At 41.6% G+C, this 24,997-nt stretch overlaps 1 protein-coding gene across 3 annotated transcripts in view; it reads right to left on the bottom strand.

Annotated features, from left to right (window-relative positions):
* The window catches only part of gramd4a (GRAM domain containing 4a), a 148,333-nt gene that overhangs the window by 103,927 nt on the left and 19,409 nt on the right, over nucleotides 1-24,997 (bottom strand). For all 3 annotated transcript variants that reach the window (XM_068004894.1, XM_068004893.1, XM_068004895.1), the window contains one exon: nucleotides 3,284-3,404. In XM_068004894.1, coding sequence (XP_067860995.1) covers nucleotides 3,284-3,404 — 121 coding nt within the window. The remainder of the gene's footprint in view (nucleotides 1-3,283; nucleotides 3,405-24,997) is intronic.

Here is a 24,997-nt window from a genome sequence, read left to right as displayed (position 1 = left end):
TCACTCAGTCTCATTTCTCGAAAAATGGGAAAAAGTAAACCATGCCTTGTCCCTTCTGAGGGCTGACTTACTTTCTAGACAACTTTTACCTGCAAAAACTGATATACAATTTAGCTTCCAACCCCAGAAGAAGGACTGTCCCTTGAAATCCTTTGTTCCAAGTCTGACTGGCCCCCAAACATGGTTTTTTTCTCCCCCAACTTGTTAATTCTGACCTTAGGAAGCAGAGGGACAGTGTCTCAGATACTTTCCCCAGGCAGGGATTTGCCAGCCAGCCTGTCAACAAAATCGACGACCTCCACTCTCAAGAGTATATTCTTAGCAAACACCTTATGCAGTACCCTCATGAATAGGATCGTTCTCACCACAATGGGTGTGAAGATTTGCTAGCCATCCGAGATGAGGTAACAAAGTACTTAAGATCCTCAATCATTGTGGTGACCTCTTGAATGCCTGGCACATTAACACCTCAAGCTCCACTCCATCTCAGAGCTGTAGCTTGTGGCTTTTTAAACCTGTGCAAGTTCACTATTTTTTTAAAACACAACACTTAAACATAACTCATTCCCGAATCTATTCTGTAGGGGAAAAAAAGATTAAAAATCCCAAAACATGATATATGGGTTCGTATCATAAGACCATAAGAGATAGGAGCAGGAGTAGGCCATTCGGCCCCTCGAGCCTGCTCTGCCATTTAATGAGATCATGGTTGATCTGATTTTTACCTCAACTCCACTTTCCCGCCCTCTCCCCATATCCTTTGACTCCCTTGCTGATCAAAAATTTGTCTAACTCAGCCTTGAATGTATTCAATGATTCAGCCTCCACAGCTTTTTGGGGTGAAGAATGCCAAAGATTCACGACCCTCTGGGAGAAGAAATTCCTCCTCATTTCCGTCTTAACGGGCGACCCCTTATTCTGAGACTATGCCCCCTAGTTTTAGATTCCCCCATGAGGGGTAACATCCTCTCAGCATCTACCCTATCGAGTCCCCTCAGAATCTTGTATGTTTCAATAAGATCTCCTCTCATTCTTCTAAACTCCAATGAGTATAGACCCAACCTGTTCAATCTTTCCTCATAAGACAACCCTTCAATACCCGGAATCAACCTAGTGAACCTTCTCTGAACTGCCTCCAATGCAAGTATGTCCTTCCTTAAATAAGGGCACCAGAACTGTACACAGTACTCCAGATGTGGTCTCACCAGCACCCTGTACAGTTGTAGCATGACTTCCCTGCTTTTATACTCCATCCTCCTAGAAATAAAGGCCAATATTCCATTTGCCTTCCGGATTACCTGCTGCACCTGTTTGTTGACTTTTTGTGTTTCATGTACGAGGACATACCATACAATCACAGCTACGGTACTTGTCTTATTCGAAATATTAACTTCTGATTTGTGCCTTAGTACTTTGTTTGCTAATGTTCTCTCCATAGGTACCTGGGAAGTACAGCATTGATCATTGGTGTTTCCAAATAACTTGAAGTGCATAGCTTTTCATTCTTTTGTACTTTTGTCCTAGAAGTTTGTTGTGCAGCACAAAATTGGTCATACCCAAGGCCCCTGGGAAACAGGGATAAGAAAGCAAACAAACTTGGCCAGGCCAGATTAATATAATATTTGACACACTCAATCTGTCTAATCTAACCTACTATTGTATAGCAGGGGCCAGAGACTTTATCCCAAACTCTTAGGGGCAAGAAGTCTGATGCAAAGGAGAAAATAAACTTTTAGCTAGGGGAAAAATGAATGGCATAATGGAGGCAGGTCCTGGGCATTATACAACACAGAAACAGGAAATCACATGTGGCACAGCCTATCTGCAATGCCACAATGGCATTTTCATGTGCCCTACATTTTGCCTCTTTAAAACCCAACAACCTGAGCTATCCTACAATGTTTGGAAGAGGAGGAAGATTGAACAAAAAAAAGTTATTCCCATGGATAATGTATAAAGAACAATGTTTTTCAAACTTTTCCATGTAAAGAACTCCCAGCTAGGGATCACCTGCAAATTTAAAACAGAAATAGACAGTTTCCTAGAAGTAAAGGGAATGAAGGGTTACGGGGAGCGGGCAGGGAATTGAACATGAAGCTGAGTTCGGATCGGTCAAGGCCCTGTGGGTGGCGGAGCGGGCCCAGGGGCTGAGTGGCCGGGTCCTGCTCCTACTTCTTGTGTTCTTTAGATTTGAGGTTAGGATCAGATCAGCCATGATCTTATTGAATGGCGGAGCAGGCTCGAGGGGCCGATTGGCCTACTCCTGCTCCTATTTCTTATGTTCTTACGTTCTTAAATATTGACACTCCTGAGGATTACATGTAAATATTGTCACAATTCTAGGGACCTCAGCTACTCAAAGGACACCAGTGCCGCCATTGCAGAAAATGTTTTTTCAAAATTAGAATTCAGAAACAGAAATTCATACTAAATAAATACAGAACTGTAATGACAGATGGAGAGAAATATAATGGCATTATACACCCACAGAAATACCCTTGTATTACCCCTTACAGTCAGAGCATCCTAGTTTGCAAACCTATGATATAGAACAAAGACGATGAGGTTAAATACAGAAATGTCTGCAGTGCTTAATTGATTTAGAGTCAGAAAACACATGAGCAGCATAACCAATACTGTACAATGGCCATAATTTTCTGCTTTTCATCCCAGACTATCTAGTTTGCTAATCTTTATACATTATCCATGGGAATAACATTTTTTTGTTCAATCGTCCTCCTCTTCCAAACATTGTAGGATAGCTCAACTTATTAGGTTCTGAGGAGGCAAAATGCAGGGCACATGAAAATGCCTTTGTGGCATTGCAGATAGGCTGTGCCACATGTGATTTCCTGTTTGTGTTGTATAACGCCCAGAACCTGCCTCTATTATGCAGTTCATTTCTCCCCCAGCTAAAAGTATTCGTTTCCTCATTTTGATACATGAAAATGAACAGCAGTTTATTAGGATGGAGCAATTGCAAAGAGGCAGAGGATCATCAGTATTGGTGTGAAAACAATGGTGCAATGCAGCAGCCCAAAATGTTCTGATGCTAAAGGTGGAAAATAATCTGCTCAAAGATTTTCACAAAGGTTTGCAGGAAATATTAGGAACAAAATACCTTGTTTAGATTTTTTTAAAAAGGTACAATACTAACAAGTTTTCTTCTATGCAATTAATTTGATCTTCTGCAAGCAAAGATGAAGAAATACACACACACACACACACACACACACACACACACCTGTACTGTCCAGTAATGTATACCTTACAAACTACTTACGTAAAAAATGTTTTTCCAACAAAGCAATTTCAAGATGTCCCTTGATCTCATTCAGTCGTTCAGATTCTGTCCTGTTGAAATCTTGAACTCCTGAAGTCATAATCGATACGCCTGGGCCTGCCTGAAACAAAAATGAAAATACTTACAGGAAACAAATAATCCACCAAAAGCACCTCGCGTGAATCAGAGTCATAAACTGTACAGAACATATACTTCAACTGGCTGAATGCTGCAACTAACCAAATTTTGCTGATACAGCTTAATGCATACAAGGGACTATATCAATCTGCTCATTTCCTTTAAAGTGAATCAATAAGACCCAAGTAAGTGTTCATTACACTGTACATTCCTTCTCTGCCACTTCCAACAAGAACAGGAACCTAATTCATCCAGAACCCAGTCCGGTTTACCCACACTGATGCTGCATATATTTTTGCAAAATTATATTATAGTTATATATATAAAAACTCACCATCAAATCCATTTACATGCACACACACCAGGTAGAACTTTATTTGCAGAACACAAAAAAGATGTCTGGGTGTTTAAGATTGCAGGGCACATGAATCATAGAATGATATAGCATTGAAGGAGGCCATCCGGCTCATCGTGCCTGTGCCGGTTCTTTGAAAGAGCTATCCAATTAGTCCCACTCCCCTGCTCTTTCCCCATAGCTCTGTAATTTTTTCCCCGTCTGCTTCCACCACCCTTTCAGGCAGTGCATTCTAGATCACAATAACTGACTGTGTAAAAAAAAAAAAATCCTCATGTTACCTCTGGTTCTTTTGCCAATCACCTTAAATCTGTTCCCTCTGGTTACTGGTCCTTCTGCCACTAGAAACAGTTTCTCCTTATTTACTGTGTCAAAAACGTTCATGATTTTGAACACTTCTATCAAATCTTCCCTTAACCTTCTCTGTTCGAAGGAGAACAACCCCAGCTTCTCCAGTCTCTCATCATAACTGAAGCCCCTCATCCCTGGCACCATTCTAGTAAATCTCTTCTGCACCCTCTCGAAGGTCTTGACATCCTTCCTAAAGTGTGGTGCCCAGAAATGAACACAATACTCCAGCTGAGGCCTAAACCTGTGTTTTATAAAAGGTTTAGCATTACTTCCTTGCTTTTCTACTCTATGCCTCTATTAATAAAGCCAAGAATCCCAAATGCTTTTCTAACAGTGCTCTCAACTTGTCCTGCTACCTTCAAAGATTTGTGTACATACACCCCCCTACGGTCCCTCTGTTCATGCACTCCCTTTAAAATTGTACCTTTTAGTTTATATTGCCTCTCCTCATCCTTCCTACCAAAACGTATCACTTCACACTTCTAGGCGTTATATTTCATCTCCATGGGAATAACATTTTTTTGTTCAATCGTCCTCCTCTTCCAAACATTGTAGGATAGCTCAACTTATTAGGTTCTGAGGAGGCAAAATGCAGGGCACATGAAAATGCCTTTGTGGCATTGCAGATAGGCTGTGCCACATGTGATTTCCTGTTTGTGTTGTATAACGCCCAGAACCTGCCTCTATTATGCAGTTCATTTCTCTCCCATGTGTCTGCCTGTTTCACCAGTCTGTCTATGCCCTCCTAAAGTCTGTTACTATCCTCCTCATTGTTTACTACAGTTCCAAGTTTCGGGTCATCTGTAAACATTGAAATTATGCCTCTATACCCAAGTCCAGGACATTAATATATATCAAAGAGAGCAGTGGTCCTAACAACCACCCCTGGGGATCACCACTGTATACTTCCCCTCCAGTCCATAAACAACTGTTCACCACGACCCTCTCCTTTTTGTCCCTTAGTCAATTTTTTATCCACGATGCCACTGCCCCTTTAATCCCATGGGCTTTAATTTTGCTAACAAGTCTATTATGCGGTACTTTGTCGAACGCCTTTCGAAAGTCCATGGGCTCGATTTTAGGGTCGGGTTTCCTGCGGGTTTCCAGCGGGGGGGCCCCGAAAATCCAGATATGTGGTCACGTGACCGGATCGCACCGCGATCCCGACCACTTCCGGGTTCCCCGATGACGTGCGGGGCTGCGTGCGTGGCCCCCGCTGGTGGGAATCCCGCAGGCAATTAAAGCCAGCGGGGTTCCACTTGAGAGTACTTACCTTGCTTGTTGAGGTCAGTTAATGAGCTGAATCAGCTGTCAAAAAAGAGGAAGTGTGGGATTTTACCTGCATCGCAGACTGTTTCACACACTGGGGGAAACAGTCTCTCTCCAACCAGGCGTGTTGCAGCCAGCAGCCTGTGGCAGGTGCCAAGGTGCACCCCATGAGGGAGAGCCCTCACCCACGCAGGAGGCCACCGCGTCACATAGGGCAACCCCTGCCCCCCACCACCCCCCGCCAAGCCAGAGGACAGACCGACACGAAACCGCAGCCCCAGTCCGAGGAACCACCCACCTACCCTGCACAACCCCTCAGACCAACACCTGCCAGATGGGTGGTGCGTGGACACCCTCGGAGGACGAACAGCATGACCAGCCCCAGCAGCCTCGCAGTCCACGCCATCCGCCGCAGAGACGTGGAGCCCCCCAACACGGTGTTGTTGCACGCCCACCTGCACAGCAGGAGGGAGGGCTACCGCAGAGAGAGACGCATCGCAGAGGGCACTACCCTCGCCACAGGGTCTACAGACCGAAGCGCAGCTCCCCGGACCTCTCCGAGCAGCAGTGCACACGGAGGCGCAGATTCGCTCGACATGTAGTCGTGGAGATCTGCAGGCTCTTTCATGCCGAGCGGCTCCTGGCTGGCCCCAGCACCAACTGCTTACCTGTCGCTGGCAAAGTCACCACTGCCCTCCACAACTTCTCCTCCGCATCCTTCCAGGGTGCAGCCGGCTACACCTCGGATGTCTCTCAGTCGTCTGTGCGGAAGAGCCCTGCAAATACACCTGCACCTACTCTGCAGTAACACGATGGGTGGCATCAGTGGTGGATCCTCATAGTGATACCCAGGAGCGGGCATTATTGGACACAACAGACAGGATTCGCGGAGACATGGCAGTGGTGGTGCCAATATAATGTGTGCTGTTTGTTGCTCTGAAATTCAATATAGGTAACACCCATGGCAAACCCTCCGACACCCTTGTGCACCCCCTTCATGCTCACGAAACATTTGCCTTACGCTGCCTACTGCACATATGTGATGCATGCCCTGTGGCTGCAGCACAGGTGGTGGCAGGTTGAGTGAGGCTGGCCGTGAGGGAGATGCACGAGAGGGTGAGTATGGGATAGAGCCATGAGATTGTATGAGGATTGGGTCGCGTGTTAGTGGCAGGATGAGTACTGATGAGGTGAGTAGGTGGAGGCAAGATGAGGATGGGGTTTGAGTGGGTATGAGGGGTGATGTGACAGAGTAGTGTTGGCGGTGCCGAAGGAGATGTGGGGTTGGGGCAGTGTTGTGGCAGATGGAGTGTAGGGGAAAGACTTTGTGTTCTCACTGTGGCTGACCTACTGAGGTCATTGCAGCGCCTCCTGCACTGTATGCAGGTGGGCGATATGTTGGTTGCGCAGGTGACCCCCTCTGCCACCTCGAGCCAGGCCTTCTTGGTGGCAGAGGCTGGCCGCTTCCTCCCGCCCGCCGGGTGGAAGATCTCTGTCTTCGCCCTCCTCCTCACCCCATCTGATGATACCTGGGGTGAGGCAGCATTAAACTGGGAGCAGCCTTCCCCCTGGGCTGCTCTATGCTGTAATTTGTTCCATTGGTTGCAGCATCTGTCAGTGGAGGACTGCCCCTTTAAATAGAGCTCCTCCAGCTAACAGATCGTACTGCGCATGTGCAGCCCGCCCGACGCGCAGACCAGCAGCGCGGACCCCGGAGGAGCAGGTAATTGATTCCTATTAGTGTGTTGCCTGCTACGATCGCGCGGGCAACCCACTAATTTCACCGAGCGTGTTGACCACGCTCCTGAAACCCAACCCACCGGAAACCCGCAGGCCTGGTAAAATCGAGCCCCATATGCACATCATCAGCCACAGTACCCTCATCAACCCTCGCCGTTACTTCATCAAAGAACTCAATCAAATTAGTCAAACATGATTTGCCTTTAACTAATCTATGCCGACTTTCATTTATTAGTCCACAACTTTTTAAGTGCCTATTAATTTTGTCCCAGATTATTGTCTCTAAAAGTTTCCCCACCACTGACGTTAGGCTGACTGGCCTGTAATTACCAGGTTTATCCCTCTCCCCTTTTTTTGAACAGGGTTGTAACATTTGCAATCCTCCAGCCCTCTGGCACCACCCCCATATCTAAGGACGATTGAAAGGTTATGGCCAGAGCCATTGCAATTTCCATCCTTACTTCCCTCAGTGACCTAGGATGCATCCCATGCAGACCGGGTGACTTTTCTACTTTGAATACTCCCAAACTTTTAAGTACCTTCTCTATCTATTTTTATCCTATCCAATATCGCTACTACCTTCTCCTTTACTGCTACATTGGCAGCATTCTCGTCTCTAGTGCAAAGCACTCATTTAGTACCTCAACCATGCTCTCTGCCTCCACAAGATCATCTCCATTTTTGGTCCCTAATCAGCCCCACCCTTCTGTTGACTACCCTTTTACTATGTATTTGTTTATAAAACACTTTTGGATTCCCTTTTATGGTAGCCGCTAATCTATTCTCATACTCTCTCCTTGCATCTTTTATTCCCTTTTTTAGATCTCCTCTGTACTTTCTGCATTCAGCTTGGTTCGCTACTGTATTATGAACCTGACATTTGTCATAAGCCTCCCTTTTTCGGTTTCATTTTATCTTTAGTCATCCAGGGAGCTCTAGCTTTGGATGCCCTTCCTTTCCCCCTCGTGGGCAAGTGTTTACTCTGTACCCAAACTATCTCATCTTTGAAGGCCTCATTTGTTCAATTACTGTTTTGCCTACCAATTTTTGATTCCAATCCACCTGTGCCAGATCCCTTTTTAAACTCACCTTTTAACAAAACATCAGTTCAATAATACACAGAATGAGATGAGCTATTGCATACAGTTGCTGTAGGAACTAAATTTCCTCTTTAATATGGAAAGCTAAGGAAAACAAAACATATATGCAATACTGGTCTGACAACATAATGGAAAATAAAATGTATGTACATCCAGTGCCTTAGGTAATAGATGCTTAACAGTGAAAGTTTGTAAAAAGTTTGCGCATGGTTTCTGCATTTGTAAGCAGAAATCATCATCATTCAACAATCCATAACATCCCTCGCATGCCCATTCTCAGCTGCGAAGAAGAACAATATAAATATCTCAGGGGCATGGTTGTAGTCTGTCGAAAGTTGCATGAAAAATAATCATGAGGTCCACAGTAATAGAAAAGTGGACCTTTACACTGCCTGCCGGCTCTCAACCAACAAGTAACACACATACAATACTTATCTACTTAGCCTAACACTGCTTCCTAATGGGTTTGCCTCACTTTGTTACCAAATAAAAACAATGGCTTATGTTTGCAACATACGTTTGGATTCATCAGTATAAAAGGACGAGGCTGTACGAAGCAATGTGTTCTCTCCAAAGCGCATATTAAAGTAAATGAATTGTAAACAATTTTACAACACCAAGTTATAGTCCAGCAATTTTATTTTAAATTCACAAGCTTTCGGAGGCTTCCTCCTTCGTCAGGTGAACGATGTGAAAATGAATGCACAGAATATAAGAAACAAGACTGGGGAACTGCAGCCATTGAAACTGCCATTCAAGTTAGAACAGCAGTAACTGAAATGTGGTTGCAGCTAGGTCAGGATTGGCAATTAAATATTCCTGGATATACAACTTTCAGATTGCTTTGCAAATGCTATAGATTGCATAATCATGGCACTTAAACATTTTCCTCCTCAGTCAAGTGTTGAGTATGAGATAGATCCTCCAGTTCTTTGGATAGTCTTTATTCAAACTAACTTCAAAATTTCAGCACACAATGCTTGTGCACGCGCACACACACTTACCTACTACATAAATAGAATGTGAGTTTCCAGATTTTTAGCTTCTTGTATTTTATGCAATCAGTCTGCTCTTATACAGTTCATTTGATTGAATCTTACAAACGATTCTGATTATTATAAGAAACGGTGAAAAAGCTTATTGAAATCAGTCCCAAAAATGTGAGACTGTTGAGTCTCATTCAACTGTCCTGACTCTCAGCAAGATCTAAGCAATCTTCTCTCCTGAAAGATAATGAGACTGGTTATTTGCTGAATAGTATAGCATAGAGAGAGTGGTTTGTCCGTACCCATTTAAGGCATTCTATATTGAAAGGAGTTGTGCGAGATGTTGAGCAGAAAAGATGGTGGGATTTTTTTCACAAATCACAGGCAAATACGTGTAGCATTTTGCCACACGATGATTAAAATTGAAGCGGGCCTATGAGGACTATAAGAATAATAGTGAAAAAACTGAAGGAGAATATGAGAAAAGAAGAAGAGATTGAGGAAAGCCAAGAGAGAATGAGAAAAAAAAAATCAAAAAAGGAACAATAAAGTATTTTGCAAGTATATCACTAAAAAGAATTGTTAAAAGCAAGGTGGGTCCCCTTGAAAGGAGAGGATTGTCAATTTGTAGATGATGATCAAAAAATAACTCAGCCATTTAATAAGTACTTTGCATCTGCCTTTACTAAAGATTAGGCTAACAGAGAGGAGGTGAAACCTGAAGTATTGAGAGGGAGATGAGTGATATTATGTTGAATAAAAGGAAAATTTTAGAAAAGTTAGTTAGGCTAAAGGGGACAAAGAGTAGGAAAGTTACCTCAGGAAAAACTGAGAGGAGTTCTTGCTCTAATTGTTTCAATGTTTAATACAAAAAAAACTATTCATATTATATCACAGATCTCTTTCTGTCTGATTATTCCCGTCTAGCACTGACACGCTGTCCCTGTCCGATTCTCTCCCTCATGCCCTTGCTGTCACTAATTAGAATGTTTACCTTTTATGAAATCAAACACAGCTGATCCTAAGCAGAGCCTTTCTGTTTACCTGAAAAGCTTTCAAAATTCAATTGATTTGCTTTTGGAAAACAAAGAGCTACAACAGGTGTCATCAGTATAGTCCATCATATTGAAGTATGAACATTCATAGACATACTCTTTTAAAAAAAAACTCAATATTAAACTTTACTTGAATAAAGTTTTTGACATTTTTAATCTAGTTTTCCGTCAAATAATTTTGCTGGAAGCTGAAGAGAAACAATTAGGCTGACTAAATGCCTGACGTATCCTAGGAAATTATGCACCTTGCATATGCTCAGGTGGCAGGGTCTGCCTTCTGCTTACAGAGTTACGGCTTTGGGCAAGATTATCAAGTCCAAGCCAGGCTTTTTGGACAGGCCAGTTCCTTCATGTAAAAACCTAAATGAATATATTAAAAGATACAAAAGACAATCCAGTGGGTAAATTTAATCATGTTATTGTAAAATATATCATTTTTGATTTGTTTAAAATGTTATTTCAGGCATTAGAAATTTGAGGAAAAAGATGGCAGCCAAAAATCTTTTCAAAAAGTGTTAGATGATTCAATTGGTTCACATTTTGGAAAAAGTTATTGGTAAGTTCTCCTAACTGTTTACTCAGGATTGGTTGTTTTCAATAGTCTTTAGTAGTTTCTTACTGGCAGTTTTCTAACCATTTCTTGGCTTTTGATTTTTACATTCAATCATGTTTTGCTGCTGTTTTATCTTGAACCAGTCAACAAGGTGTTATAGCAAAAATGTGGCAGAGTATAACAAACAGAAAATGCAATAGAAAATGTAGAACAGTATTAACTAGATACAAGATTTTTAATATATTACAGCGAGATTTGTATTTCAGAGGAGTGAATATTGCACTTTATGTTCTGTGAAAATGATTATGAACCACCCTTCAGTGTACCACCATTCAAAAATCCATTTCAATACAAAGTACTGCAAGTGTGTCTCTTTGGGAGGAGTATACTACATCACGTTAATAGGCACATTAGAAAATATGAATTGTAATAAGCTGATCCCTCCCACACAGACTCACTTCTATCTCCACACTTCTACCAAATTGTATCTGGCAAATAAGCCACAAGCTCTGTGACAAACATGAACAATAATGGAAGGAAATGTGAACTGGTTATTTCTACCTTCTGAATTGCAAGACTTCAATCTTTCAGAACCAACTAGCAATTATAACCTTTAAATTACTACTTGTTAAAGAATGATTCAAATGACAAAGTATGGGAGTTGCAATTTAGAACAAATAATGTAAAAATGCTTTTTATAGTTAAAATATAATTTAACTTAAACAGTTCATGCCACATAGCATTTACTGTTTCTTCGAATAACACATTCAACATGCATGAAGATTTCTAATTTTTAAAAAAATTGATACGGGAATGCTTTTCCTGAAAATGTCAGGAAAAAGCTCAAATATCACCTGTTGCAAAGGGCTGTAATGCTGAAAAAGACTTTGCATCCCCCAAAAAATGGTGAATGCCACTGATCAATGTTTTTCACCCTTACAATGCTGTGACCGATGGCTGCCCCGACTTCAGTGGCAGAACTGTAAAATAATGCGGCAGTGAGCGTCTCCAGCAATACAGACAGTCATTTGAGTAAGATGGGCATGTCATCGTCGCCCAATTACACAATTACCTCTCCCACCACTGCCAGTTTGAGATCTTACCCCCCTCCCCAATTTGGTTTATGCCCTTTTAGAGTATTAAGTGCACCCTGTTCAAATTCAGCACCAAATGTTGACTGTCACTCCTTGACTTCTCCAAAACCTTCAACATAATTAACTACTCATTTGTCCTCCAGCTTCTCTCCTTTGTAGTCAATCTCAGCAGTTCCATTCATACCTTTCCAGTGCAGTCACATCATCTCCTCAAATAGTTTTGCCTTTCATGCCTGCATGGTCACCTCTTGTGTACCTCAGGGCTCCATCCTATTCATCAGTGACATGCTACCCCTTAGTGATATCATTTGCAATCATGGGCTCCACTTCCACATACATGCCAATAACATCCATCAACTGCAAGGCTCAGTTATACTTTAAATGCTTATCCAACATCAAGTTAAAAATTTCCTTTAATATCAACAAAATTGAAACCATCCTTTTTAGCTCCAACGACCTGTAGTCTAAACCCACTGGTACAGAAACTTGGCACCTCACTGGACTCTGAGCCAAGCTTCTGGTCTCCACATTGTATAAATTGCTTTTTTTCCATCTGCAGAATACAGGAACATAGGAATGTACTGGACTAGAAAAGACCAGTGCAATTTATCGAGCCACGCCCAAACATAATCTCCTTTCATCCTCTCCCTCATCATGAAAGTTTAATTCACACATTTATTACCTCAATGACTGCCTTTTCCAAAGTTCCTTCTGCCAGTCCCTCTATTGTGCCATGACGCAATAGGATACAGGATTGCACCAGAAATTCTCCACGTGGATAGCTCCCAATATAACTATTTCACCAGGGATGTACCAAGCACTTCTTAATGGTGATGGGGGGTGGGGGAGGGGAGAATTAGTGAACAAGTTACCATAGGCTACATTTGATCACTACCTGGTAGCCACCTTATCAACACTGATGTGCCTAGGCAGCATGCCAAGCTTTTCCACCAAGGACACCAAATTACATTAACTCCCTTGTCCTGGTTGCTTCAGCTGTACATCTAGAAAAGAGAGGATGCTGATCCTATTGATAAATTCCACAGCTGATAATGGCTGAGTACTTGAGAGTTCATTTATCCCATTTAAAATTTCTGCCTCCTTTAAGTGCAGTAAAGTGTTACAAAGTAATATTTCTAACATTTAAAAGATTTTTTAAACAAGTATATTTGGGTAAATAAGTTTATATTGTAAGAGTTGCTTCACTGAGTTTCCTTACAGTTAAGGAACTCTTCTGTCTCTGGGCAATCTGCTAAGGTGCTGTTAGCCAAGTCAGGCTCACAGTCCAAAGACTCCCTTCCAAACCGCTTTCTATAATTAGGCACATTGTACTTTTTTCTAAACAGTACTCATTAGTATTCATCAAAGCTACCACAGAGCACAGGGGTATTTAAAGTACTTTTCATGTCTTGTCAAAAATACTAAAATTTTCCCTTCAAGCAAATCTTACGGATCTATCAGCCAGTTGCAGTTTACACCCACACAAGGTTATAAATATTTCTACAGCAGTAAGAAATCCTTTAAATTTCAGATAACCAGACAGCAAAAATTGGCTAATTGTTCGACAGGAAACAAATCAAATCAAATACTATGCTTACCTTTATTCTTTCTGATAAGTTCACTTGGGACACATCCACTCAGGAAATATTGATCTGGTACAGGCTTTTTTTTTTGTGTGAATTTTGCACTCATCAGCAGAAGGGATGTTATTGCCAGAGAATGGAATCATTTCTTTTTCAGTCATCAAGCACTCCTAGGCCTGATGCAACATGGTTTGATGCAAAAAAAAACCTCCCTCCCTGCTTAGAAGAGCACTCCAAGATGATATTTTTCCATTTGCACCACCAGCCATCTTGGAACCTCTCTACAAATAAGGGGCAGTTTTGTACTATGGGCTCATGCGTTTCACAGTGGCTCTTTACAACCAGCAGACAGAAGAGATTTCCATTCCATGTGATGGATCTGAAACTAGATCCCAGATGTGAAAAGCCAGGGTCTAATTCACTGCAACACCCAGTCTCCCATTTTTTAAAAATTAATAAACCTAAGTGAAGGTCGAAGTACCACTGTTTAGGACTCCATGATTCAACAAAGAATGGATAAAATTATTAAGTATTGATTAGGCAATGCAAAGCTTGACTTTTAAAAGCATTTAGATTATAGGAGGAAGGCATGGCTTAAGGAGATTGTAAACAGTGAGGATAACGAGCATGCAAGAAAGAATTTTTGCACCTTAGATTTGACATGAGAGATTGAGCAGCAATTACCATAATAGCATAAACAAAGTGAGCTGAGAGGTTGGAAATTAGGGGTGACAGTAGCATTGCCCATCAGCACTTCATTTCAGCACTTTTTAATGTATATTTCATCACCGCAGTTATATTCTGTACACTTTGTGAAGGAGGTCTAGATCTATCAAGAAGGGACCAAGGAAAACATAAATAGCTTGGAGGCAGCTTTCTGCCATCAAAATTAAGCATTCGATGGTTTTCACAGTATAGTGTCCATAAAGTCTTTGGTGGGTGGTTATTGACCCCAATTAACATACCTGTAGCATCTGATGTATGAGATACGTCTCTATAGCTTGGTGTTTTTAGATTTTAAAAGGGTACAACTTTATTTTTTTATGGCCTAGGACTGTTACACCACTAGCAAAGGCAGTAAAATAATTATATATTTCCCTCTTCTGCCCATCAGACAACAACCTTTTTGCTACATCCTAGCCAATAGTGCAAGTGAGGTCTTAAGAGCCTGCCCTACGTGGGAGCAGTATTCAAGTCTTAGACAGACTTGGTTTTGTACAGTGTTAAGAACTGTCAAGAAGAAAAGAAATGTTTGGCATTATAGAAGAAACCAACCTTTGTGCAGGCAGTTTTACCAATGAAGTGAGGTCAAAGGCAGCAAGGCCAAGAATATCAATAGATGAGGATTATGGGTGGAATCACTGTGCCAAGCCACAGTTTCACCAATTAGCTCCGAGAAACAGGGTCAACCACAATGTTCGTAGCTTCACTTTGTTTGTATGCCACATCGTACACAGCCATTATTACATCCCTTCTGGCTCTAAATCCCTTCCTTGAGGGCAGGAATTATAGCTCAGAAATAAAGTTTCTGTCGTCATAGCAATAAAATATAGCAGGATTTTCAAGGAAAGTCTTTCTAGAACCTTTTTCTAAACCACCAATTTAGGGTGGCGGCCCCTTCTTGATAGATCTAGACCTCCTTCACAAAGTGTACAGAATATAACTGCGGTGATGAAATATACATTAAAAAGTGCTGAAATGAAGATCACCGAGTACAAAACTAAACAATCAGGGCACAGAAACAGGTTCTTGAAGTAAATATTAGAAAAGAGATCCCTTCTCACTGCGATTTTAAAGATATATTTTGCATTCGCGGTCAGAAGAGGGAAATATATAATTATTTTACTGCCTTTGCTAGTGGTGTAACAGTCCTAGGCCATAAAAAAATAAAGTTGTACCCTTTTAAAATCTAAAAACACCAAGCTATAGAGACGTATCTCATACATCAGATGCTACAGGTATGTTAATTGGGGTCAATAACCACCCACCAAAGACTTTATGGACACTATACTGTGAAAACCATCGAATGCTTAATTTTGATGGCAGAAAGCTGCCTCCAAGCTATTTATGTTTTCCTTGGTTAAACTGCTGAACAAGTCTCAAAACATAAGCAGAAATAAAGGAGACAACCTCTTATAAATCAGCAAATGTTTACTTCATTTTGTATAATGAAGTGCTCCTGCAATGCAAAGCATGATGACTATCATCAACACAGCCAAGCAAAGGCTCATCTTGGACCACACAACTGCACTGTAACTATTTCTCAGCATTTGCATTATACTCCCATACTACTAGAGCTATGAACAATGTGGTTGGCCTTGTTCAGGAAACTGAAGTAATCTGCAGGCAATTAACAAACTTTTAGTGTTGCATGACATAAATTATTTGGAGGAGACTCATTCACATTTATGGATTCTACCAGACAATTCATGGCTTTGCAATGTACACAATCAAATTTACTTGTATAAACAGAATTACACCACTACTCATATTTGAAATTCACCACACATGAGTCATTCACCTGACGAAGGGGATAATCTCCGAAAGCTTGTGATTTTAAAATAAATTTGTTGGACTATAACCTGGTGTTGTAAGATTCCTTACAATGGAATGGATAGCTATTCTAGATCCTAATACCTTGAAAAGCCTGAGTTTCTTTAAGCAACACATTTCTGCATTTTCAATAGCTGATATAATTTGGCATCAGTGTGGCAACATACCTCTAGTATCTGATTTAAAGTACATTCAATAACAGCAGAATTGTATTAAGTAAGCCCAACAGATTTAATTGGTTCAATGCAAGTTTACTGATTTAATTCGCATGTGATGACTCATTCAGATTGAAGTCCAAAGTCCCAATTTTAACAACCATGCCCGACCAAAATGGGAGTTGGGAGTTAAAATCACAGCAGTGTGTTACTCACCATCTTCTTGTTAACCTTGTGCCATTCACCATTTAACAGATGTGTTTTGGACAGCGTGAGGCCCTTGTGCCAGGAATCGGAGTGCCTCATTGAGATGTAAAAGTCAGGGTCTGATGACATCATTCAGACACCAACACTATTTTTACTTTATATAGCGCATTCGGAACCCAGCGTCAGCCTCGCCAGGAATAATCAAACGCCAAGGAGCAGTAGGCCAAGAAGAGAACTGAGCGATTTTTTTTAAGCCTTCCTTGTAGGTCAGGAAGAGCACGAGTGCTCTTCCAAGCCCCACAAGGAAACCTTAAGTCTCCCCGCCACCCGCCACCCCCCACCCCCGACTGCAATCGTATCTGCCCCCCACAACCCCAATCCTCTCACCTAACTTCCAGGTCCCGTTTCAGTGGCCACGCTCCCGCCCGCCAGCTTCCAGCCTGCACGTCATTCCCGCAAGTTCAGGTGGAAGTCAGGACTGGACTATGGTAATGAGGCCCAGGAGTTGAAATGGTCTGGGCCTCATGTCAGAGAGTCAGTGCTTGCCCGCCATTTGCCCAGAGTTAAAATTGGGGCTCAGGTTTCCAATTTCACTTCAACATCTATCAAAATTTTAAAGGCCTGTATTAAATCTCCCCTTAGCCTTCTCTGCTCCACCGTAATTAGTCCTAATATCTCAAGTTCTCCTAACAACTATAGTTTCCCATCCCTGGCATCATGGTGAATCTACACTGTACACTCTCTAGGATAGAACAGTATGCAGTCTACTCTTAATTCAAAAAATTTTAAGTACTAACTTGCAAATTTGTTTTGTTATTTACACTGCTTACAGTTATGGATAATTCAGATTTATTTTTAAAGTGCAAAAATGATTTGGAATTATCAAGGATAGACTGCAACCAGTTTGCATTCACTGAATTCAAATTATATTGCTCCATTGTCTTTTCTGAAATAGCCACATATGTAAAAATGTCAAACAGGGACCTTAATGCTGTGCCTGCTTGTACTTGTAGCAGAAGAACTTTTAAAAACAAGTCCAAACAAGCCCATTATTTTTCTGACAGATCAACCCCACCGTCTCAACCCTCCTCAATCCCTCCTCTCCCTAGTAGCACATCTTAGGATAAATTCATTGATCTCACACTTCGAACAGAGAGTCAAGCTCCAAGGCAGCATGAGTCACAGCGGGCCTAACACACTTCAAGTGATTCTCTGATCAATAAATTCTAATTCCCTCTTGAACCCATCTCTGTTCTCTAGTATGCACAAGACAAAGGCAGTGAAGTATGAAATGCATTGTTGTGAAACATTCTGTGGCATTTACGCTATTTTTCCTGTCATTTTTTAAAAGATGAAGTACATAGTTCCACAAATGCCAACAGCCCTCTGGCACCTTACCATGACAGTCTTGACCGGATGTGCCAGTTGGGTATTTTCCTCAGGCAGGCTTCAAAGCCCACAGCCCAATCCTCTCCTGCCATCAACTCATGTAAACCTGTCACCAGATACACTCTGGATGGATCCAGACTGATTTTTCCCTCTTTAGCCTAGGTGCAGCAACTGTAGCATCTACTGCCCTGGTTAATATCAGCTCACTCATCACAGACCAGGAATTGAATTTGGACCTTCTGATCTCCAGATGAAATGATCATTCTGGCTGATGTAGGTGACTGCAGGTTTGGTTCTCAGCTCCCTCAATAAATTCAGAGGGTTCTTTGGGGGTGGGGGGTGTAAGTAAAACTGTGAAGTCGATGTGTAACAATAATAGCATTGAAAGATTTCTTCTCTGAAAATTTTTTAATGATCCTTTAGATCTCAGGAAGCTATAATGACATTGACCTGAGACAGCTAAGGTTAAGTAATTAATTATAATAGTGATATGAAAAGTTATAATAGGAGGGAGCAATATTCAGAGTATTTCTTTTTAATTCAGTTGGAAAAACTTGGTATGTGTACTCATTACATGTTTCTTAAAAAAAAAACAGGTAGCAATCTTACTGCCAGTTAAACTGAGAATACTATTATAATTATTCAGAACAAGCTATGCAAGTTTGATTGTATTTAATAGACTGTTTAAAAAAGTTATAACTTCTAGCAAAACAATTCTTCTTCAACAAGCTGCATTCAATTCATGTTGCTCCAACAAGAGAATTTAATCTTCAGCAAAATATTTTACTGTGAACCTGCCTAATTGTAAAATCAACTACGAATTGACTTGCGGTTCAATCACTCAGAACTGGCACAATACACTGAATCCAGTTGAGCTCTTTACAAATTAAACTAGGCTGATTGCAATAAGTAAAACACTGAAAATGCTTTTAAGCCTGAAGCAAACCCTGATCAAGGTGAAATTTGCTTGTTCAGCACAATGAGGATAAACTCCTGTTAAGCAGCCAAATTAAATGGAAGCCAGACCACCTATATAATGATTTAATGCACTTTAAGATTTTTTTAAAAAATCTTTTGGTAATGAGGGAGCATAACAACAACTTGCATTGATATAGCGCCTTAAATGTAGGAAAATGTCCCAAGGCGCTTAACAGGAGCATGATCAGACAAAAATTGCCAATGAGCTAAAGAAGGAGCTTTTAGGAGAGGTGACTATAAACTTGGTCAAAGACGTAGGTTTTGAGGAGGGTTTTAAAGTAGGAGAAAAAGGTGGAGAGACAGAGGGGTTTAGGGCGGAAATTCCACTGCTTGGGGCCTAGACAGCTAAAGGCACATCTGCCAATGGTGGGATGAAGGGAATGAGGATGCACAAGAAGCCAAAGTTGGAGGAGCTCAGAGTTGTTCGAGGGTTGTAGGGCTGGATGAGGTCGTAGAGAAATGGAGGGGCTAGGCCATGACGGGATTTGAACATGCATGCCAGCTGCTAAAAGCTCCCAAGCTGGAATGCCTCCTAATTCCACATAATACAGTTCTCTCTCATACCAGCCTCTGTTCTGAAGTGGGCTTTGTAACTGTCACTTTTCGGTATATAATAACCCTCATCCTGGTTTAATTTTTTTAACACGAGAAAGAATCCACGATAAAGGCAACACTTGGCAACAGAAGGAGGGCAACCTTCCTAAAGTGACCTCACCTCCTTTGAGGAGCGAGCCATCTGTATACAGGAAACCAAATCCTAGAGCTTGTGGGGGATGAAGGAGGAGGACTAGTTGCAGGAAAGGCTCCTTCCTGGACACTGCAATGTAACATCATATCAGAAGGACTCTCAGTCTTTCAAGGAGCAAGAGAACCACATGGAATGCTTACTTATGCCATGTTAGAACAACCATTTGAAGTTCATTTTTGTTACACGGTCTTTGTGTCTTCGCAGGATCTTTTCATACATCTGGAACTGGTTCTCCCAGGACTTGCCTGAAACAGCACCGCCCGTCCCCACAAATCAGAGTTGGCCATGATGAAAGCTGAAATAGCTGCCATCCAGACCTTGGACTGCACTGTCGCTTCATGACTGGGAATAGTTACTGAGTCGCTTCCACAATGAGGCGAAAGATGGTGAGAGGTTTCCATGGTGTTAATGAAGTTATCAGGTCTGTGCACCCAGTGACATGGAAGCACCAATTAAGCTTAGGATAGATGTGGCTATGCATGGTTCTTTCAGAAATGCAGCACTTCCACAGTACTCCACCAAGGCTGGCGCTACAGTTGCAGAACGTTCATAGTTTGTAATAGGATTATTTGGGGCCTGTACTCAAAGGGAATGAAGGCCATCGTGTTCCCAGCACCATATACCAGAGACACAGCTTAGCCCATTCTCCAAGGGTCCTGTCACTGGGAGCTCACAGGAGCACTAGGATAGGTAGGCACCTACCCATTATTTTGACCCATGCACAGTGCCATGGGACTTGACCTAGTTAAATTAGAAAATTCATTACAATTAAAAATGAGTGTGCCTGAGGTGAAACAAGTAAACACACTCTGTGGTGTTACAAGAAAAATGCCATTGAAGAAACCATGAAGCTAATCTGACTAAGTTTGGAATCAAGTAACTTAGGGAGCTAACGTAACACCGATCTTTAAATAAGGATCATAGTGACATCCCAGGAAACTCCAGGCCTGAAAGCAACTTGAAAGAGGAGGTAATTTAACACCTAGACTGGTATGGTATGGTAAGATAGAGATAGGATGAATTTATTGGAAGGAAGACTTGCCTAACGAATTTACTGAGTGTCTTCAACAAAATTATGAACCTTGCTGATATGAAAAATGTGTGAATGTGATATATTTATCAAAAACCTTAATGAAAACTAGTGTACCATACATACAAAGAACAAACAAATTTGCATGTATATAACACTTTCACATCCTCAGGATTTCACAAGGTGCCTTACAGCCAATGAGAAAGCAAAGCATAGTTGTGAATGCAGCACTGTTCACTTGGCAAGGAGTCACTAGTGGGCGTCAAAAGGATCAGTGCTGGGACCTTTGCTGTTTACAGTGTATATATAAATGATTAGGAGCTAGGAACAGAAACAAAGAACAGTGTAAGAATATTGGGAATAGGGACAAATTGACATCATTTTCTTAGCATTATTAACCATCATACGCTGCAGCTTATTTTGCTGAATTATAAAATACTGACTTTTGACTAATGACTGAACCTTGTCATCCTCATTGTGAGGCAACACAGCTATGTGATAGAAAGAGGAACAATGATCCAAAGACAGCGATAAGAATGGGACAATGACAAGTCAGCTAGATGAGTGAGGTTAAACAAGCTAACCACCTTACGTTCTGTGAAAAACAACCTTGTAAATCTATACGGGTCTTGTGAATAACAACTCCATATATGATGTGAGGATACGGCCAGGAGGCCATATAAAACCAACTTCTCCTGAGCTCAGGGCAAAGGATCCAGAAAAGATTACCCAGCTGTCAGAAACCTCGAAACGATCACGCCGCCAACCTAATTACAATCTCTGCACAGAGATCAAATGGGGTAATACTGTTTTAATCGCTATTATTACTGTCTTCTAATATTGGATACTTTTACATGTTTGATTTGACAATTAATAAATGAGTTGTTGATTACCATTTGGCACATGTCCGAATCTGTTACAACAGGAAATCAAATACAAAAAGGAACGTCAATAGATTGTGAACGTGTGCTGACAAGTGGCAAGTGGCATTTAATGTCGACAAATGTATGCTAAAGAGATTAGGGAAAGAAAATAAACCATGGGAATATAAACTAAATGGCTCCAGCCTACAGCACCTGGTTTAGGAAAGGGACCTGGGGGCATAGGTGGATAGCTTACTGAAACCAACAATACAAAATGCAACAGCCGCTAAGGAAAGCTAACTGGATCTTCGGATGTATAGCCAGAAGGATACAGCACAGGAGGTATGAAGCACTGGAATGGCCAATCCTGAAGAACTGTGTATAAATCTGTTTGGCAGCAAGCCAAACCTTCCCCAAGGCTATCCCCTGTCCTGAATCCATAACTCTCTTTAGTTTCTCTTCTATCTCCCCTCATGCCCTCTCTGAACTTATCCATGAGACCCACTCCTTGTTTCCACTAAACTGCTGACCAGCCAACTTTCCTTCCTGGCCCCCAGGGTAGCTGACATTGTAAATGGTTCTCTTTCATTGGGTACTATCCCCCTCCCTTTCAAAACCAGAGTCATCACTCCCTCCTCAAAAAGCTCACCCTTCAATTCTCTGTCCTTGCAAACTATCGCCCCCAATACCAACCTCACTTTCTTCTCCGAAGTTCTTGAACATGTTGTCACGTCCCAAATTGTACCAATCTTTCCTGCAAATCTGTGGTTGAAAGTCTCCAATCAGGTTTTGGTCCTTGCCACAGCACCCAAAACGGGCCTAAGCAAAGTTACAAATGGCATCCTGACTGTAGTACACTATCCTTCCTTGATCTCTCTGCACCCTTTGATATGGTTGACTACCCCATCCCCCTCCAATGCCTTTCTTCCATTGTCCAGCTCAGTGGGATTGCCCTCACTTAGTTCCACTGTTCCTTATCTAATCATACCAGCGTATCTCCAGTCATGGCTTCTCTTCCCACCCCCACACCGTTACCTCCAGAGTCATCCTTGGCCCCCTCCTTCTCCTCATACTTGCTGTCCCGTGGCAACATCATTCGAAGACATAGGGTCAGCTTCTGCATGTAAGCCAACAACACCCAACTCGACCTCTTCACTACGACTCTCAGCCCCTCCACTCTTATCAGACTGCTTGGCCAAGTCACAATTTCCTCCAGATAAACATTGGGAAGACTAAAAAGACATAGTCTTCAGCTCCCATCATAAACTTCATACCCTCACCACAGATTCCAACCCCCTCCCTGGTCATTGTCTCAGATTGAACATGACTGTTCTCAATTTCTGCATCCTATTTGACACCAAGCTAAATTTTCAACCCCATTTAATCTCCATTACAAAGACACCTACTTCCATTCCTGTAACATCGCCCACCCCTGCATCTATCACTTCCAGACTTTACAATTTCAATGCTCTCCTGTCCAGCCATCCATCCTCCACCCTTTAAACTCCAGTTCACTGAAAACTCTGCTGCCCATATCCTATCTCAGACCAGATCTCGCTCAGCTATCACCCTTGTCGTTGCTGACCTACATTGGCTCCTTATCTCCCAATACCTCCAATTTAAAATTCTCACCCTTACATTTAAATCCCTTCATGGTCTCATCCCTCCCTAGCTCTATACCCGCCCCCAATCCTGCAAACCCCCCCACCCTGAACTCTTTCCTCTGACTGGCATTTTATGCAACCACTCCCACTTCAGCCTACTATTGGTAGTCATGCTTTCAGTTGTCAAGACCCTATGTTCTCTAATTCCCTCCATAAACCCCTCTGCCTCTCCCTCGCCCTCTCATCCTTCAAGATCCTCCTACAACCCACCACTTTGACCAAGCTTTTGGTCACCCATCTCAATATTCCTCTATTGCTCAGCATCCACTTCTGTCTTGATAATGCTTCTATGAAGCACATCGGGATAATAATGCACTATAAAAATGCAAGTTGTTCTTGTTGTTGTTCCTAAGCAAAAGACAGATTAACTTGTCTTATTCCTTTACAGATGCTGACTTACCTGCTGTATATTTCCAGCATTTTCTGTTTCAGATTTCTGGCATTTGCACTTTTTTTTATTAGAGTTGCTTGCACCTTTGTAAAGAGTAAAAGTATATTGCAAACATAGTTATGAGGCCTGTATTGTTCAGCAAGGTATGTAATATTTTTACTTCTTGTTAGTTGTGTAATATAGCGCTTCAATAAATTTACTGCCTTAAAGCAATGGGTTTCCTATTAGTCCGCTTCAAGATTTACAAGCAACTAACAATATACGGAAAATAATTACCCTCATTGACTTCATTGTGTCTATTTTCAGCTATAAGCCTTGTGGCCTTAAAGGGGCTGGCAAGACTACATGGCTCAAATTATTAGCAGAATAATATGTTGTGAATTACATATATTGCTCCTGTCCGACGCAGCAAATCATCTGACCTCCTGTGAGTAATGCCATGGCAGATATGTTAGCAATATATTAAAAACATGTCATATAGCACATCACACTTTTTGTGTTGCAGACATATTTAAAGACTGTCATGCTTCTCTCACTGGTTCCTAAAAAATTTAAGCCAAATCAAAAAAACAGTTCAACGGTATTCACTTACCTTTTACGATCTAGTCACATTTTTCCATCTATTCCACGAGCAACACACGGGAGTTCCACTAGCTATTTAATAAGTTTTACAGAGTATTTTCTTCTGCCTGCAGTAGTTTCCCCCCCACCCCCCCAGCCTCTGTAAACTGTAACGTTCTTTGGACATGAGTGTTCTTCAATCAAAAGTAGCAGCTTTTTCAGGATACTTCTTGGAGGCAGCTTTCTTTCATCTCAGAGTCTCAGCATCTGAGTTTATGCCACTCAAGTAATTAAACATTTTTAACATCTGGCTTTCAAGAAGAATATTTTTAGGAACAAGATAAATCTAGGGCTCCCAGCAATCCTGCTACTTACCTTCCCACCACATCTCTCAAACCCTATTATCTTTTTTAAAAAGTGCATCTAATTGCCTTTTCAACCATCTATACAGCCTGTTTTAATGGTCTTCCCTGATGACTTATACTCAAAGTTTATTACTCCGCAGAAAAACAAGTTACACTTGACTTCCCCCTTATTCATACCTTTCTAATTTTTAAAACTCATGTCACCCAGTTACTTAACCCTTCATCATAGTGAATAATTTGCCTGAAATATCATTAAGCCCCTTTAGAGCCTTGAAAGCTTCTTTTTTAAAGAACACAAATGCAATCTCCTTAACCATTTCTCATTACTTAGATTCTTGATACCTATAATCTTCATTGCTCAATCCGTACCCTCTCCAGGATAATACTATGATTAAATGACCAGAACTGTGCCTGTTACTCCAGATAGGGTCGAATAACTTTTACAGCAATAATACAACCACTTCAGGTTTGTACTCCATCACTTCGATAACACTGCCCAGTATCTAATTTGCCTTTTTCACAGGACTACCAGTTTCATAGGTTTAACCATAAAACCAACTGAATCTCTTTCTTTATCAGCCTTTTG

Source organism: Heptranchias perlo, chromosome 24, assembly GCF_035084215.1.
Source record: "Heptranchias perlo isolate sHepPer1 chromosome 24, sHepPer1.hap1, whole genome shotgun sequence".
Lineage (NCBI taxonomy): Eukaryota > Metazoa > Chordata > Chondrichthyes > Hexanchiformes > Hexanchidae > Heptranchias > Heptranchias perlo.
This window is presented reverse-complemented; position numbering and strand designations above follow the sequence as displayed.